Genomic DNA, 18165 nt, shown 5'->3' on the forward strand with positions numbered 1-18165 from the left:
TCTTGAAAAACACTAAAGGCATATTCCTCAAACTGTATGTCCCCTTGGTCCCTAGTTGTGCCACGTCAGTTTAGATTTTTGATCAGAAAAACAAAATGGCCGAAATGCAGACATCTTGAATTTTGAGAATTGAAGGTTTTTATCGCTATTTTTTTAAAGTACTGGAGAGATACTTGTCAAATTTCATCTTGGATTTTGATAATTAAAGTTTGTTACCCCTATTTCTTGGTTCCCCTTGGCCCTTAGCTGTACCAATTCAATTTAGATTATTGATGTTGAGGTAGCCATCTTGGGTTTTGAGAATTGAAGTTTGTTATACTTTTATTTTTGAAAAAAAACTGAAGGGATGTTTCTCAAACTTCACACATAGGTTCCAATTGTTCTTGTTATCAGATTATTAAAAGGAAAAGAAGAAAAGGAAAAGTAGAGAGGTCAGTGGACGTCTGACATAAAACCAATGAGGATCATTCAATGGTGGGTGCCAAGATCTCTCTTTGATCTATTGTTCATTATTATCATTTGTTTTTGTTTTGATTTTGCAACAAAATAAAATTTAAAACTCCCAACTTATATGTATAGGACCCTAACCCAAAATGCAAAACTATTTGTGAAGATTCACAAAATTAATTTTATAGCTGAGAGAGAGACTTGAGCATAATTATGATATCTTTGGTCAGAAATGACAATTAATTCCAATAGTTTCATAGTTTTGATATTTATTTACACAACACATAATCAATTCATAATAAATAAAACAAAATGCTTGCATATGTAAAACAACTCCTTGTATAGTGTATATGACACTGTCAGTGACATTAAAACAGCATCATAATGTATGAATAAAAAGTATCAGGTTGGTGACACTTTTCTATTATTTACAAAACAGATTCACTGTCATGAATCAAAGATGTATTTGATGTGCAATATAGTCATTTTCAGGGATATCAGTTTTCCAGTTTGGAGTACAGCTTAAAGAAACAACAGTTTTCCTTGGAGAATTCCTTCATGGTGCGATGCAGGAGCTCAAAATAAATCGCATCACATACACATATGTAGATATTCCTCCATACCCCTCACCAGTAAATAGTGTATGTGTGAAACAACCTGAATTTTTTCCCCAGAAGAAATCAAGTGTGACCTAGGGCACTTTGATATTAGCTGATGACTACCAGACTTGATTTTACTATACTATAGAGCTGATATCTAAATCTGTTCTGGGATTTATCAGAATCCTTGGACACGGATGTTGAATTATGATTGGAAGGTCATGTGCACTGACAAAGTTATTTTTAATAAATGTACTCACATAAAGAGTCCCTTTAAAATATGTGTGGACCACATCAAAACAGTCGGGCTTATCTGTGATACTAATTAAAACCTTATGTTTATACATGAGTGTATGTATACACTTACATAAAAGATAAAAATTTACAGAATAAGTACTATCCATGACAAAGTGGCTTCCATACGACTGTACAATGGAGTACAGCTTCTATGTCAGTGTTGAACTTTGAACCCTGAATGAAGAGGTTTTACACTCTGATGCCGCGAGAGTCCTAGTCGTAATCCCGATAGTGGAGATTTGATATTAACGCCACCTAGTGAGGTTGACGGTGATTTTATCCTTCCCACGCCTAGAGAGACACTTGGAGACTTTGTACCAGCGCCACCTAGTGAAGAACCTGGAGATCTGATACCAGCGCCACCTAGTGATGATTTTCCATTGCTTGCACTGCCTGAAAAGAGAAAGTCATTGGAGTAATCACATCTACAACAGTTTGACTCCAACATGTTCCATGACGCAGGGAAGCATTCTTGATGTTTAAAGAGAACTGTATATCGTAATAGTAAATTTTAAAAGGTGCTTTAAAGATCAAATTTTTAATTTACATGCTACATTTTACAGTTGGTTCATAGTACTAATGTATGAATACATATGTATCACTCATATGATCAGGCAGGAAAGCTTGATGAGCCTAAATATTGAAAATTCATTTTCTGTGGTTCAATAAAATGACTGATATTTTATACCTATAACCGGTTCTTACCGCATTAGAGAAGACATCATATTAAAACTCCTCCACGACAGTTTTGTAGTTTTTTTATGTGACATTTAAGTAGATTTGTATAAGCAAGCATTACTTGTAGCCGAACCTGACAAACTGTTATTATATAATAATATTCATGATTCTGTCTAAAAGAAAAGTCATAACAGAATTATGAAGAAATAAATAATGTCCATTAAGCTGACATGAGTGATGACTTCTGCAGTATGCTGCACTACTTAAACATATATCTATCACAAAAAATCTGAACAGCAGCCATCAGACATAAAACAAGAGAGGACATGGAAGGGTCCCACGCTGCACTGAATATATAAACATATTTACCACAAAAACACATTCAGATTGGACACATGCAACCTATTTGTAAAGCTCTTTACAAACATAAGGTAATTTAACATATGTATATGTTATATAGGATTTATATCTGGCTAATTACATGCAAACCAACATAATCACAAGATATTTAAAAATTAAATAGACAAAACACCTGTTAAATAGGCCAGAAAATCTAAGGTCTACATCAGGTAATTATTCCTAGATCTACACTCTAACCTTGGGATATTAACTAAACAAGGCATAGCTGATGATATGGACACTCGCCATTTAAAATGAAATAATAAAGTAAATATGTGACTGAAGTTAAAAGAAATGTTGACATATGAAATAATGTGTCCTGCAATAAGGAGCCAATCTTTGATTCAAGGGGGCGGGGTTTTTACTAATCAAAATCTGTTATGGGTTATACTGCTGAACAGGAATAGATATGGGTTGATTACCATGACAAGAAGTACAATAAAGTCCTCCTTTCAAACCTCACTCAGGGACTAAGATATCGGTTTCTACTGAGACAATCTTAAATTCTTATATAATATATATAGATACACAAGGTATTACCACTTTTTGATTAAAGTAATTTTATAATAATTCAAACCTCATCCAATGAGAAAAATCTGTTACTCCCACCTACGAGGGCACATTAAAGTACCGGTAATGTTGATCCGAGTCCAGCCCTTTACGCTTAAACAATTTTGAAAGGCAGCTGCTCTATCTCTTCACCATTATACATGAGAACATTAGGAGAAACAAGAGAGGAACTGACATTAAATGGAAAGTCCCATGCTGAATAATTCACCAAGGCAGAAAACATTTTGAATAATTCTGTAATTTAGACTCTGAGAAATTAACATGTTAATGATGTGTTTTTTTTTTCTTTCTTTTTTTTTTAAATTGATCTGTATTGCAGGTGTGTATAACTCATCTATATTTTACATAAAAATGTTTTGATGAGATTTGTCTATCAAATATTTAATTGAAATTTGAAATCCATTACTTTGATAAAAAAGTAAAATCTATTGAATCTCTATCTAAGGATTATAATTATTAGGATTTCTTTGATAAATATATAGGCAGGAAAAACAATGGAAAATCAAACTTCTGTTACTGTTTGATAATATACCACAGCCGCCTCTTCATCGATCACAATTACTGTTTGTCAGTAATGCAGCTCCTTAACTTTTACTGTGGTTGGAAATTTCTGTGATATACACTGTTAGAAGCATGGATATACTCCAATCAATTATAAAAAGTTTGAGGTTTGAAAACTTATCTTTATCATTCTGAAAATCAGGCATAAAACCGCTGATGCTATCAGGCATGTTGATTTCAATATTAGAGACAAGTGGATGGCTGTTTATGCAGAAATGAAAGGGATCACAAAAAATCATTGCTGTAAGCATGAATGATCACATTGTGATGATGATGACGCCAAAAAGCAGGTTGTTTAGATTTTTGTTTACTACCTCTAGGTATTTTTCTATACAATTTAACAATAGCTTGGGGAATTGTATTTCAAACAAAGGTCTGGTGATTAAAAAATGGCTTTCATACAAATGATAACATTAATGCTAATGTATGTACTGGTTAACCTTTCTGTATGTTTTGATCAGATTTACAAATGCATATTCATTACGTCCTGTAGGGGAGATAACAAGAGGCCCATTGGACCTTTATCACTCACCTAATCTTCATAATGGCCATGAAGTAAACTCTCTATTGTAGAGTTAGTTCATTCATGTTAATTTTGAGGATGATACAGGCTATGGATATAAAACTCAAATTCATAACTTTTATTTAGTAACTACAACATGTCTTTTATCATAACCTGGAAATTTAGGAACATACTTTTTGAAGATGTTAACATTTTCGAGCCAGGTGACCTTGAAAGTAGTCAAAGAAATACATTTGAAAAAATTTGGTAGTCCTTCATCCCAGCATGCTACAGACTGAAAATCCTAACCACTGGGTTAATGAGAAGAAGTTGTTGAAAGAAATCAAAACATTAAACCAATGTGACGCTGAACATAAGTCAATGTTATTCATTCAGCTGAGTAGTAAATAGCCTTCTTCATTCCAACATGCTGCTAGTGAATGAGAAGAAAATTCTCCCTACATTTCACTCCAGTAACCTTGAAAAGCAGTTGAGGTCATTCATTTGAATAAACATTGGAGCTCCTGGTTTAATATCATGATCAGGGAGACAATTCATGGTCATGGTATAGAGTCAATGAGAAAGCTCAGTCACAGATCAGGGGAGACAATTTATTGACATGGTATACAGTCAGTGAGATAGCTCAGTTACAGATCAGGGGAGACAATTTATTGACATGGTTTACAGTCCGGGAGATAACTCAGTCACAGATCAGGGGAGACAATCCATCGCCTTGGTTTACAGTCAGGGGGATAGCTCAGTTACAGATCAGGGGAGACAATTTATTGACATGGTTTACAGTCAGGGGGAGAGCTCAGTTACAGATAAGGGGAGACAATTTATTGACATGGTATACAGTCAGTGAGATAGCTCAGTTACAGATCAGGGGAGACAATTTATTGACATGGTTTACAGTCAGGGGGAGAGCTCAGTTACAGATCAGGGGAGACAATTTATTGACATGGTTTACAGTCAGGGGGATAGCTCAGTTACAGATCAGGGGAGACAATCCATCGCCATGGTTTACAGTCAGGGGGAGAGCTCAGTTACAGATCAGGGGAGACAATTTATTGACATGGTTTACAGTCAGTGAGATAGCTCAGTTACAGATCAGGGGAGACAATTTATTGACATGGTATACAGTCAGTGAGATACTTCAGCCACAGATCAGGGGAGACAATTTATTGACATGGTTTACAGTCAGGGGGATAGCTCAGTTACAGATCAGGGGAGACAATTTATTGACATGGTTTACAGTCAGGGGGAGAGCTCAGTCACAGATCAGGGGAGACAATTTATTGACATGGTATACAATCAGGGAGATAGTTCAGTTACAGATCAGGGGAGACAATTTATTGACATGGTTTACTGTCAGGGGATAGCTCAGTTACAGATCAGGGGAGACAATTTATTGACATGGTTTACTGTCAAGGGGATAGCTCAGTCACAGATCAGGGGAGACAATTTATTGACATGGTTTACAGTCGGTGAGATAACTCAGTTACAGATCAGGGGAGACAATTTATTGACATGGTTTACAGTCGGTGAGATAACTCAGTCACAGATCAGGGGAGACAACTTATTGACATGGTTTACAGTCAGTAAGATAGCTCAGTTACAGATCAGGGGAGACAATTTATTGACATGGTTTACAGTCAGGGGGAGAGCTCAGTCACAGATCAGGGGAGACAATTTATTGACATGGTATACAATCAGGGAGATAGTTCAGTTACAGATCAGGGGAGACAATTTATTGACATGGTATACAATCAGGGAGATAGTTCAGTTACAGATCAGGGGAGACAATTTATTGACATGGTTTACAGTCAGTAAGATAATTCAGTCACAGATTTAAGTTAATTTATACACTAATGTAGAAAAATTTTCTATATAGAGTAGGGGAAATTATTCACAAGCATCATATATCAATGAAGATATGTCACAACAGGACTGATATTGAAGCGGAAATTGAGTCTTACTGATGTGAGCAGGTTAAGAAAGAAGCAGTTACATCCCTTTCATATATAAACCTATCGCACATATTTTCAATAATTTTAGGAAAATATTTTTATTGTACATCCATTGCTATGATAAACTGATAGGAGTTATGCCCCCTAATGCACAGCAACTATACAAGTACAACTGTAGTAATATACTGATATTTATGAATATCTTCATACTGAGTGAAATTTAAATCGTTCAAATGTATATATATGATAAAACCTCATGTACATTTGTAACTTGCCCAACAAGGATGCACCTCTCTAGCAAACCAAATTAACTGTAATTTAAATAAAATGTATTGTAGACAGGCCTTGACTTGTGGTAGGAAGAAATCTCCACATATACAGTAAGGGAGATAATTCATAGATATTTACAGGAACTAGAACACAGAAAAGTCATTTTCAAAGGGATTGTAAATTTGACTATATAATTCAACATACTTCACCCCAGTTATGCCACTGTTCTAGAAACGAAAATGTCAGCACTTCCTTATATACAATATGACCAGAACATACTGCAGTCATAGGGGTATCTCAGAAATAATTTCTGAATATTGAAAAAATATTCTTTTACACTCAATTGGAAGCTTTTTCACTTTCACTTAGATTTAATACTCAATTATAAAACAGGTCATTTTCTATGAAATCAACGTTTTTCTAAAATTTGTTTATCTCAAACAGGCTTCTACAACCATATAAAAGCATGAATCATATCAGGAAATTAACAACAAATACTTCGCGGAGGGAGATAGTGTGTTGTTTTGGTTTTTTGTGTATTCAGTCCCATGCTAAACTCATCAGGATTTATCGTAGAAATAGCAGCAGTTGATTCCCTCAGGAGTTCAGAATGATTCCGTCCTCACCTAACTCTACGAGGACCTTTAGTGCTAAAACATTACATTAATAAAATCAACTTAACCAAAACTTGTTTCAAAGAAAAAGTGATGCCTTTTTCTTTATTGCTGAATTGTGGAAAGACAAAAATCACCGTGTGAGTTTACTCTCCTGGCTGTGTTGGCAGGGTAAACAAAGACGAGAATACCTACCAGGAGGCGTCCACTTGGGAGTACTTCTCACCAAACTCCGGCCAACTGGACTGGACATGGTCTGACCAACTGATGGAGAAACAGACTTCCTCACAGCCGTCACTTTACTTCTGGGGGCAACAGATTTAGGGGCTGCTGTAAGGAGACATTCATCAGTATAATAATATTATTATCAATGATGAATAAAATTATTGCAATATTACCTTTAAGTGTAGAGCCACCTGTTTGTTACCGGATTATAATAAACCTTCTCTGCTTCTGTCATTGATAGTCACCTGTACAATTGTTCTTTTGCTGATTGTAACACAAAGACATACTGTATTTATCTGCAAATAAACTCATGCCCACAAATAAGCCCCTTTCTTCATTTTTTGCAGAACCATCCATTTAAAAATATGGTAAGCTTAAAGTTGTTCACAAATAAGCCCTCCACAAACTTAGATACTGAACATTTGCACTACGGATGGGGTCTTATTTGAAGTTAAATATGGTAAACTTTTACACTAGCAGGGCTTTTTCTGATGCCACAATTGATGGCCGTTAATGGACCCCATTCCCAATTAAAATTATTTCATATTTAAGTAAAATTCCCAAATTTTTCAGTTTACTCCTTAAAAAGTCTTTCCCAATTCACAAATTACCTTCCCAAAATGAGACAAAAAGACCCATTCCCAAACCAGTGAAAAAAAAACCTGACCTATTTGACGTTTAATATAGTAAACTTGTGCACTAGCGGAGGAGGCTTATTTGAAGATAAATATGGTAAACTTTTACACTAGGGGAGGGGTTTTATTTGAAGTTAAATATAGCAAACTTTTACACTAAGGGAGGGGTCTTATTTGAAGATAAATACGGTGAACATTTTCACTGGAGGGAGAACATTTTTGAAGACATACTTTTGGTCTTTGATTTAGTTGTAGATTTTGATTTCGGTGTTGCTTGTTTCTTAGTCGTTTTCTGTTTCTTTCCTTTTGCTGTTTTCTTTTTACTGAATCCTTCAAAATCACTATCATTGTCCTCCTCATAATCATCATCACTTTCTTCACTCACATCATTAGCTTCATCTGGGTCAAATGTACTTTCTAAAAAAAATTAACACAAAGAAGAATTATAGAAGACTTTAATTTCTAGTGAGAAAATATGTAAATCAAATGAAACACTATCATTACAATAAAGAAAAGGCATTTCTGGTTATAATGTAGTAGTCTGATTAACTCGAGACATTACCTCTATAATAGATCTGTTACATTACTTTCTGTTATGACAAACTTTAAATTTGTCTACCACATGGTAACAAATATAAGCAATACTACATACCACTATCGCTGTCGACCACAGGTTTTTTGGTTGTGGCCCTACGTCTTGTCTTGGGTTCGTCTTCAGACACGGAGCCTATCACTTCAATGTTGTCATCAAACACCTTGCCTAAAATGACAAATATTCATAATATAGAAAACAGTTCTGTACAGTATATAGTGAGTGTTCATTCAAAACCCTGGCCTGGAGGATCGAACAACTGTTTTCTATATTATATCTCATATTGATTTTAAAAAAAGTTGTCAAATGTTTCTAAAACGTTTCCATGGTGTTTGTTTGAAATTGTCAATTGTATATATATCTAGGATTGGCAGGAACAATGTACCTGGTAATAATAACAAAAGATTTTATTTCAAATTTAGGGAATTGCCCTTTGTCCCACCAAGTTGTGGTGATAACAAAATGATTAACAGAATGTTTCCCTACGTTGTGGGTGTGACAAGGAAGCTCAATCCAAGGGGTGAATTCATTAACGTCCAACCCGAGGTTTGCTGAAGGTTGGACATTTATGAGTTCCCAGGTTCTGCCCTGCAGGTAGGGCGTAAGAATTGTACCTGCTGCCCCCACTGCATGATCGTAAGAGGCGACTAAATTTGGGATCTTATCTTTTCTCTTCTTTCTGAATAACTTTCTTCTTCCTAATATCTCCCTTGACAATGCCTCACTTTTGGTCTTCAGGTGAGCGTTCGCCCCTGTGAGGAAGGCTTTGGGTTCTGTCCCCTGGCCGAGACATACCAGTGTCTTTAAAAATGGTAGTTGCTACTCCTGCTTAGCGCTCAGCATTTTGGGAGTGGGACGACTGGTTGGTCCGTTGTCAGTATCATGTGACCGGGTGGGGTGTCCTGCTGGGTGTCTTCGGCAGTATGCTTCAGTGAGGTAGCACTAACACAAACATACCACAGTACAACGTACCCAACAAACCTGGGTTGATTTGCAGGTCAAGAAGGGTGCAGTTTGACACACACACTGGGCCCCTTGAGCTCCTGTTACCGTACAATACCAACTTTTATTACAACATGGCCAGGGATATACTCACCATTGCCCACCGATGATTTAGCTGTAGACACTTTTTTAGGTTCCTCTTCATCCAAAACTACCACCTCAGGATTTGGTAGATCTACATAATAAGCAACATGTAAGTAATGTTATGGATGAGACACAATTGCCTCTATATATATATGTTCAAATCTAAATTGCATTATGACAGATTGATTATCAAACAGGGTTTAAGTTAAATTCTACATTAAATGTTTTAATGTACAAAATTTTACAACTTAATATCATTAACCTTTCTTTTTATATAACAATAATCACTCATTTGATTGGCTGTAGGATGGGTGCGTAACTAGTTATACCTTCTGTTATTGGCTGTAGGACAGGGTGTGTGACTAGTTATAGCTTTCGTAATTGGCCGTAGGACAGGAGTGACCAGTTTTACCTTCTGTGATTGGCTGTACGATGGGTGTGTGACTAGCTATAGCTTCGATTCTGTGATTGGCTGTAGGACGGGTGTGCGACTAGTTTTACCTTCTGTGATTGGCTGTAGGACGGGTGTGTGACTAGTTATACCTTCTGTGATTGGCTGTAGGACAGGGGGTGTGGCCTCTACAGTGAGTTTGTTTAGTCCCTCCATAGCCTCAACACTTGCTGTTATACTGAAAGGCTCAGTAGCTTCATTGGAGAGTGGAGGGGGTGTATCCTTCCCTTCTGTTGACTCTTGGGATTCATGTATGGACATTTCAAGGGCCAGCTGTAGCTCCCTATCAAAGTACCGATCAGCAGGAGGTTTCCTTAAAGAACAGAAAACAAATGGTTACCAAACCAAGCTTCCGAGTCTGGCTAAAGGGCAATAACTCTGTCAGCCGTTAAAGTCACACAGTAAAGTGTTGAAACATGCCGTGACCTCAGTGATATGGATGTTTATTATATAACTAATTAAAACAGAGAAATTATTTTTGAAGGACTTTTTCAACATGATAAATCAATCTTCAATTACATAATTTCATCTTGTATTTTTCAATTTTACTGTTTTCTAAATTAAAATACATTTTCCAATTGCATATTAAAAAAAAAAAGTTTTAAAAACACTGCCACGACAAGTTAAGTCAAGTGATGGAAATATTCATATTCTTGTACATGTGTCATGCTCTGAAAACAACATAATGTGTACACTTATATTTACATACATCTAAAAGTTTTGTTGACAAAGATTTTACACAAACCTCTTACTGGACTCCTCATTGTTTTTTATTGCCTGTTTCTTCAAATTATTTTCTTTGTTTGATGTTTTCACCTTAGATGTTTTGGCTTTCTTGGCTGGAGGTGGGGTGACATCTTTGAAGTCTTCTGATGAATATAGAAATAAATATTGAACGAAATATATCCTAGGCCTGTAGATAAAATTCTGTATTTTTTTTATCTAAAAATGCATTTACTGTGATTTGGAATAAAACACTTTCACATCCTGGAAATTTTACATTTATGTACTGTGTATACAATATTATGTTTGCATCTTTTTTCTTATATCACTGGACTATCAATTTTGAACCATTATACATGTATAAGCTATATTTAATTCCAGGAATAGTTTGAGAAAAAAATGTAAAACATTTACATAAAAAACAATTTATTATTGTTTTTTTCTAAAGACCATGTCTACATTGTTAACTTGCAAAACATTATTTATTCTATATATAGGCAAAAATATAGAGCTAACACATGTACAAGTACGTACACAATACAATTGATTGACCCGAATCAGCAAAATATGTCTACCAATTACTAATATATTCTCTTCACTTCTATACATATATGATCATTGTACCTTGTAAATAAACTTGATTCTTCGATCATGATCAGTTGTCACTTACCATCAAAATCATCATCATCTCCTGTGCTAAAAGCAGCATAGTTGACCTTTTTAGAAGATCTATGTAAAAAAAAAAAAAAAAAGCAGATTATTGGAGCTTTTCAGGGACAGAATTGCTAGTATTTGCTCTTTCCATATTTTTTTTCAAATGAGGATTGGTAATATGGGCTGTTTGGTGGCTGTCACTGATAAGTTTTACTTTTTGTATATAAATCCCTCAAGGTAAGGTGGTCATGATATGACTTGAAATTAAGGTCAGGTCAGGTCAGAGGCTATTCAAGTTATGAGGGGATAAAGTGGAGGGGCAATTTCCTGATTTTGACGAAACTTAATATTTTTGCGTTTCTCGTTTTCTAGAGAGTAATTTAAGTTGCACAAATTCATCGATGCATTCAAAGTTATATCTGACGTGACTTTCATATGCGAGAATAATATCGAAAGTTTGTAACTTGCTAACGGATCAGAAATCAGGAGATCGCAGTGTGTTACGTACGTGAGCTTAAACTTTCGGCCATATTATTTTTCAATTTGATTAAAACATGTTTTATTTGCATCAATATATATATACAAAAGGATTGGGCAAAAGCTTTCAAACTTATATGAAGACATTTCCCAATTATATGTATGTTTTTAGATCTATCCACAAATGACAATCACAACATGGGATCATCGCGAGCATACAGGGAAAATTAATTTCGTTACTTTCTGTGAAATTAAGATATGAACAGCATCCATTTTCTCTGTTTGTTCTTGTTTAGGCAGCTGCAGAGATATTCTCAAGAAATATGACAAAACCATCTTTCCCAGGTGCGCATTCAGGATTTTCGATAGGGGGGGGGGTGTCCAGTAATTTAGTGATAATGCCGCGCGAGCACCATACTGGCATATAGGCACGAGCCAAATTTTTTTTGCCAATGCATCTGGGTCTGGGGGCCGCCAATTGCAAGGCATTTTTAAGGCTATGAAAAAATTTCCACCTCCGAAAAAGGGACCCCCCCCCCCCCCCTGGATCCGCTAGTGGGTGGAGGGCTAGTGATAAAGTGTCAGGACACCTTAAAAATATGACCACTTGCGATCGGTCACTGTGGTCCGTCTAGTGGAGAATCGAACACGATCAGGAATTATAACCGTGAAAAAAACTCGGGTATTTTGACAGTCAAAACTGGTATCTGGCTCAAATTCGGTACATAATTGAATAATATATCTCAAATCACACATATAAGGTGTTAAGATAACATGAAACGCAATATAAACACTGTATTTTGTAAATTGTATGCGAAAAACAGTTTCAGAAACACGTACACACACGTTCGATTTCTGACATTTTTGGCACAACTTCGGCCTAATAAGCAGATTTTATGTAATTACATAGATAAATGTGGGGAAAAAATATTGAAACTTCGAATTCCTTTAGGCCTGATTTTTAATTTTTTTTTTGGGGGGGGGGGGTGAGATTCGAGGAGATAACATCAGATCTTATCACAATAGGAAACAACACACTTGAGGTGTCAAAAGTAATAAAAAAAAATCGAAACCTTCCAGATCTCCTGTCTGACATGTTTTTCAAACTTTTCCCATTGATGATTCGCTTGTTAACTAAAATAGCAAAGCACCATCCTCGAATTTCCCTCCATAAGAAGACCGGAAGTTGACATGCATTTAACACATTGTTTCGTATTTTTTGTACTTTCACTCTCAAAGAATTTAGTGGATGATTTTGAAGACAATGTTAAAAATGTTTTTGATAAAAAATACGTTCTTATTTTTTGGTGTTCTGTCTATTTCAGATTTTTCTAATTAAAAAAAAATAATAATATTATCTAAGGCTCCTACTTTTGTTTACTGTTGTTAATAATGGACTTCCGGTTACGTGTTCATGGAGTGGGTGAGAGTTGGTGATTTTGGGACGATAGGTAAGGCTTTAGTTACTGTTTAAACATGACATAACATTGTTAAGTCAAGCCTCTTCTCAGTTAAATCACACTCGATATTTTATGAGTCTGGTGAGAACAACACACCATCAAATTACAGTCAATGTAGAACCACCCTCTTTTCTTATGAACCACAGGGGTTCATTGTACTCCAATAATATTAGAGGTTTACACGACAGGAAACTTTTGACAGGCTGTCATGTAACAATATCCACCAATGTAATCAGGTGGAATAAGACCTCATATACGTATAGGAGTAGGGTTCATTGATGATTGAGCCATTACCAGTTTATATTGCCTATACTGACACATTTCTCTGTATCCAAACAATTGATTTTGACTAAACTTCATAAACGAGATTAATCTGTAGGCGGCTACAGGTAAATTGGGGAAAATGGACATAATGGTTAAAGTAGGCACAAATATGGATCTATGCTATATTTATTTAGACTAGAGCATTGACTCCCTGTATCAGACCAGAATAACCAATAAAACTGGTCGGATTGGGAAAAATATCCAATTTTGCTGTGGTGAATGGGGCCGAAATTAACAAATCAGCGCCCCAAAAAGCCCTGAGATAGTCCCCACCACTCCACAAACATTGTTATTTGCCCTGGTGTGTTGCTTCAGTAAAAAGCGAATTATAGCATGATCTACATCAGTTGTAATATTGCCTCATATGTAGAATGAATGTATGTATGTGTGTCAATAAAACGTTGGGAACTGTCTTGAGTTTCCGGGACAGTCTTGGTAATGTGAGACACTCACATGTACACATTACTCTAGATCTGAAATTAAGGGATTTTTTTAAACGAACGTACATAAACTGTTTTTGAAAATTATTTAGAAATTATCTCACAAACTCGGTGGAATTCCCAACGAGTATGAGGCTGGGCTTGGGTGTCGAACACATCCCAGTGGCATGACGATTTAGCCCAAAACACCCAAAATTACCTCCACACACTTCTCTGTTTTAAAGTATTGTTGAGAACATGTGAAATACAGCTGTTTTCACATATAAATATCATTATATATACATTGTATTTATATCGTGGACTTGTAATCATACTGTGGATGTTATCCACGTGTAAAGGGGCACAACTCCAACAGTCGCCAGGTCTTATCCCAGCATACTTTGCATATTTGAGTGTGCAAGGGTTATTATTGCAACCTAACATGAAGTGTAATCTTGTGAAATATTTTTCTGTAATGAGTTAGTATCAAACTTATTTATAGATTTATAATACCTCCATAAATAAGCAGATAAACCAACTTTGTTATGGATCACCTTTGTTCATCTTTAAATTTCAAAGAATGCAGAAAAGGGAGATATGTCCAGTGCAAGACTATAGTAATTAGCTATAGGCCAGGTGGCTTTCCCAAATCTAGCAAAATATGATTTTAAGGTTTTCAAGTTTTTTTTTTTTTTTTTTTTTACATTTTCATTATACATGTTCCAGGTATGTATAGAATTTTACCCTTTTTACCAGCTTGTATTTTTGCTAGCTTGTTATAGATTGGTAAAGAAATGGGGCTACATGAAGATTCACCCCAGATTATATATTATCGCAGGAGGCCAGAACCTATGGTTATTTTCACAAGTTGATTCAGATGTCAGAGTTTAATTAAAGATATATTTAAGACATATTTATATACCATATTTGACCTAATAAGGGCGCAGGGCGCGGGTAAATGACAGTGGGGGCGCCCTTATTAAGATTAGTTATTCTGAAGTTTTATGAAACAGACTATACCTTATAGCAGAATACCCAAGGTTGTGGAAACGGTAAAATATTCAGTCATAAAAATATTCCAGATGAAGATATCTATTCATTATCATATATTAAGCTTAAACATCACTTGAATACTCCTGTAAACTTGTAAACCATGCCAGCTGATCTTTAGACCAGAGAACGTGTGTTCCACCATTTATGTTCAAATGGAACTCTTTTGTGTTCTATTTATAGAAACAGGTGATTTCCCAGATCATATCAGACATCGTTTTCTTTGACCTAATAATTGATTTACAATGTCTTTTACTAGCTTTCTGTTCTGAACAAAAGTTATTTATCAACAAGAATGAAGTCTTTACTTTATCTTCAAATAAAGATGGTAAGTTATTATTTGTATGTGTGTTTAGTTTTGGGTGCTGAGAACTTTGCACTGACATGTCATCTGTAGCCTGTAGGAATACACAAAATGTGGCGAAAACATGTGTTCCAGTTACTTAATTTGCTGAAGAAAATTGAACACATAAGTTGTAAAATATTTCACATGAATTATTACTTTTTAACACCATTTTGACACTCAGTCATAGATTTATTTCCTTGAAAAAAGGTAGGGGCGCCCTTATTAGGGTAGGCGCCCTTATTAGGTCAAATACGGTACATGTATTACAATCATAAAGTATTTGACATGAATTATCCCAAAGTAACTTATAAAAGATTTAACTCTATACATCAACTCAGGTTGAACAAGTATACCAGTTTATAGCTGAGCTCTTAAAACCTGCATTATCCCATATTTATTTGCTTAAATATTTATGACCCATGATGTAAGATATGCCCTTATATCAGTAAACACTACAGGGCTTTCAGTAGACCATTTCCATTTAGAGCATGTTTTTTTACCCCCCCCCCCCCCCCATAAAAAAGGGGGAAATGGAATTGATGGGACATGTTCTATTTGAACCTTCAGATTTTTGAGAAATTATTATTTGACATCTGAAATAGGTAAAAAATTTAAGGTTCAATTTATTTTCCTGTGTACTGATTGGAGACTTCAGGAGTTGCTTCCCTTCTTTTTATTTCATTTCTGCATTAACAGAAGGCCAGGCAACATCTGTAGGGAAATCTTCGACAAGTTTAATGGTTTACATGTTTCTGCAAACCAGGACTATTCTGGATACTTCAATTTTAGATGTTGGACTGATTGATAACCTCAACTATCACATGATGTTTTGAAGAAAAGAAGTTAATTTTAAAAAAAAGTCATAAAACATTGAAAAATGTATAAATAATATAAATATAATGTCAACTTCGAATTCTTAATGGTGGCCAGTTTGATGATTCAAATGGGAATATCTGAATAGGGTCAAATATGTTTATAATTGTAAATAGATTTCTTTTTTTAAAATAATGCACCACAGGAAATCATTATATTATTCAATGAAGTAATATATTGCTGGTCTGGATTGTGATCATGCATTAACTCATTAATATTGTCAATATAGCAAATGTTTAATAATAATCAAAGTTTTGTTGGCAAGAATTTACCCTTATGATTATAAAGACTTAAAGTCCAACAACAACGTCTTAACTCAAGGTCATACTGATTTAATAGTCATTCCTTTCATGTTAATATCCAAGAAAGTTATTAACATTACTGTGACAATTAGTTTTGAGGATGGCAGATAATTATCCTTCTGTAATTTACTCCAGTGACCTCAGACTGTGGACTCCCTGACAATCTGTCTGGAATTCTCCTATAATGCATAAGTTATGTCCTACACATGTATATATACATATTGTACACGGCTGTTATTAGGAGAAAATGGCCAGTGAACAGAAAATATGCGTCATCTTGTGATAGCTATAAAGCAAAATGATTTATCTTATACATGCAAAAGTCTGAGGAAACAAAACCTTACAGCTGGTGTGATCTCTATTAATCATTGCTAGCTCAGGTAAAATACAGACTTTATATTTTTGACTATCCTGTTTTGATCTTAACAAATTTTCTTTTGTGCTCTATCTAAGAGTGACAAGTTTAAAAAAAAAAGAGTACATGTATATATCTCACCACCTGAATTTTATGATTTTCACCTAAAAGCATTTTTATAATATTAAATATAATGCTATTTTGGTCATTTTATTTCTTTAACGCAAAGGTCTTAAAAATTTAGTTTGGGGATTTTGAAAATATTCAGATGAAATCCATAAATAACATCAGCTATATAAATTTTAGCTATGTATTCCATATATAATTTATAGCTTTATGTAATCTGTATATAATTTATAACTTTGTGTAATCCATATATAATCTTTTATATAAATTTATAAGCTATATGTAATCCATTTATAATTTACAATCTATTTATAAGTCTGTAAGCAACTGATCATGGTTTTCAATAGTGATGCTGTGAGGTAGTATTATAAACCAGCTACACTTTTAGGGTCATATAAATATTCTGGATGAAGACTGAGTGTATTATTTTGTCTTCAGTCCCCTTCAAGAGATTAATGTCACATATATCAATGTATATACATGTAGTGTGTTTGTGTCTTTTTAAAAGCTTTCAATTTCCATCTGAATTATTAAACATCATATCAGCTTATCAAGCTTTATATATTTAATTTAAATTAGCTGTCAAAAAAAAAACCCAAAAATGTTTAAATGGATAATCTGAAAACAGCCTTAACAGAAAACACTATAAATGTTTAGCCTTGATTACAGTAAGGCAGATTAAATCTCTCCAAAAAAGGTCTGTGAAGGAAAGATAAACTAAGATTGAATCTACTGGAAAATGGAAATAATAATGCTTTAACTGGCTTGTTGTATTACCATGTCCTTTTCAATAAGCTCATGCACCCATGTTATATTCAGTAAAATACCAAAATAATGCTATTAATTATACCCCCGCAACGAAGTTAGGGGGGGTATACTGGAATCACCTTGTCCGTCCGTCCGGTCGTCTGTCACAAAATTTGTCCGGCTATGCATTCACTCATTTCTTTATGGATTTCACTCAAATTTGGTATATAGTTAGAAGACCATATGAACTTGTGTCCCCTGCAGTTATTTTGCAATTTAGCTCTTTTTAACAGAGTTATGCCCCTTTTTCATACAAAATGTGTCCGGCTATGCATTTACTTATATATATATAATTAGTTTTTGATGGATTTTCTTGAATCTTTATACAGAGTTGAAGGATGGCATGAAGTTGT

General features: G+C 34.8%; 2 protein-coding genes across 2 annotated transcripts in view; one reads left to right on the top strand and one right to left on the bottom strand.

Annotated features, from left to right (window-relative positions):
* Positions 1–696: 696 nt before the first annotated feature.
* Positions 697–12941, bottom strand: LOC117335942 (RAD51-associated protein 1-like). The gene is made up of 9 exons (XM_033896227.1): positions 12824–12941; positions 11290–11348; positions 10642–10765; positions 9989–10209; positions 9456–9536; positions 8420–8527; positions 7999–8184; positions 7103–7237; positions 697–1736 (listed from the first exon to the last, which is right to left on the bottom strand). Exons 1-9 carry the CDS (start codon positions 12844–12846, stop codon positions 1498–1500), a joined length of 1176 nt encoding a protein of 391 aa, XP_033752118.1. The 5' UTR covers positions 12847–12941; the 3' UTR covers positions 697–1497.
* Positions 12942–13159: 218 nt separating this feature from the next.
* Positions 13160–18165, top strand: part of LOC117336930 (solute carrier family 45 member 3-like) — a 34388-nt gene continuing 29382 nt past the window's right edge. The window contains exon 1 of the mRNA XM_033897751.1: positions 13160–13201. The gene's annotated coding sequence lies outside the window, so the exon portion shown is untranslated. The remainder of the gene's footprint in view (positions 13202–18165) is intronic.

This window comes from Pecten maximus, chromosome 10 (assembly GCF_902652985.1).
Source record: "Pecten maximus chromosome 10, xPecMax1.1, whole genome shotgun sequence".
Lineage (NCBI taxonomy): Eukaryota > Metazoa > Mollusca > Bivalvia > Pectinida > Pectinidae > Pecten > Pecten maximus.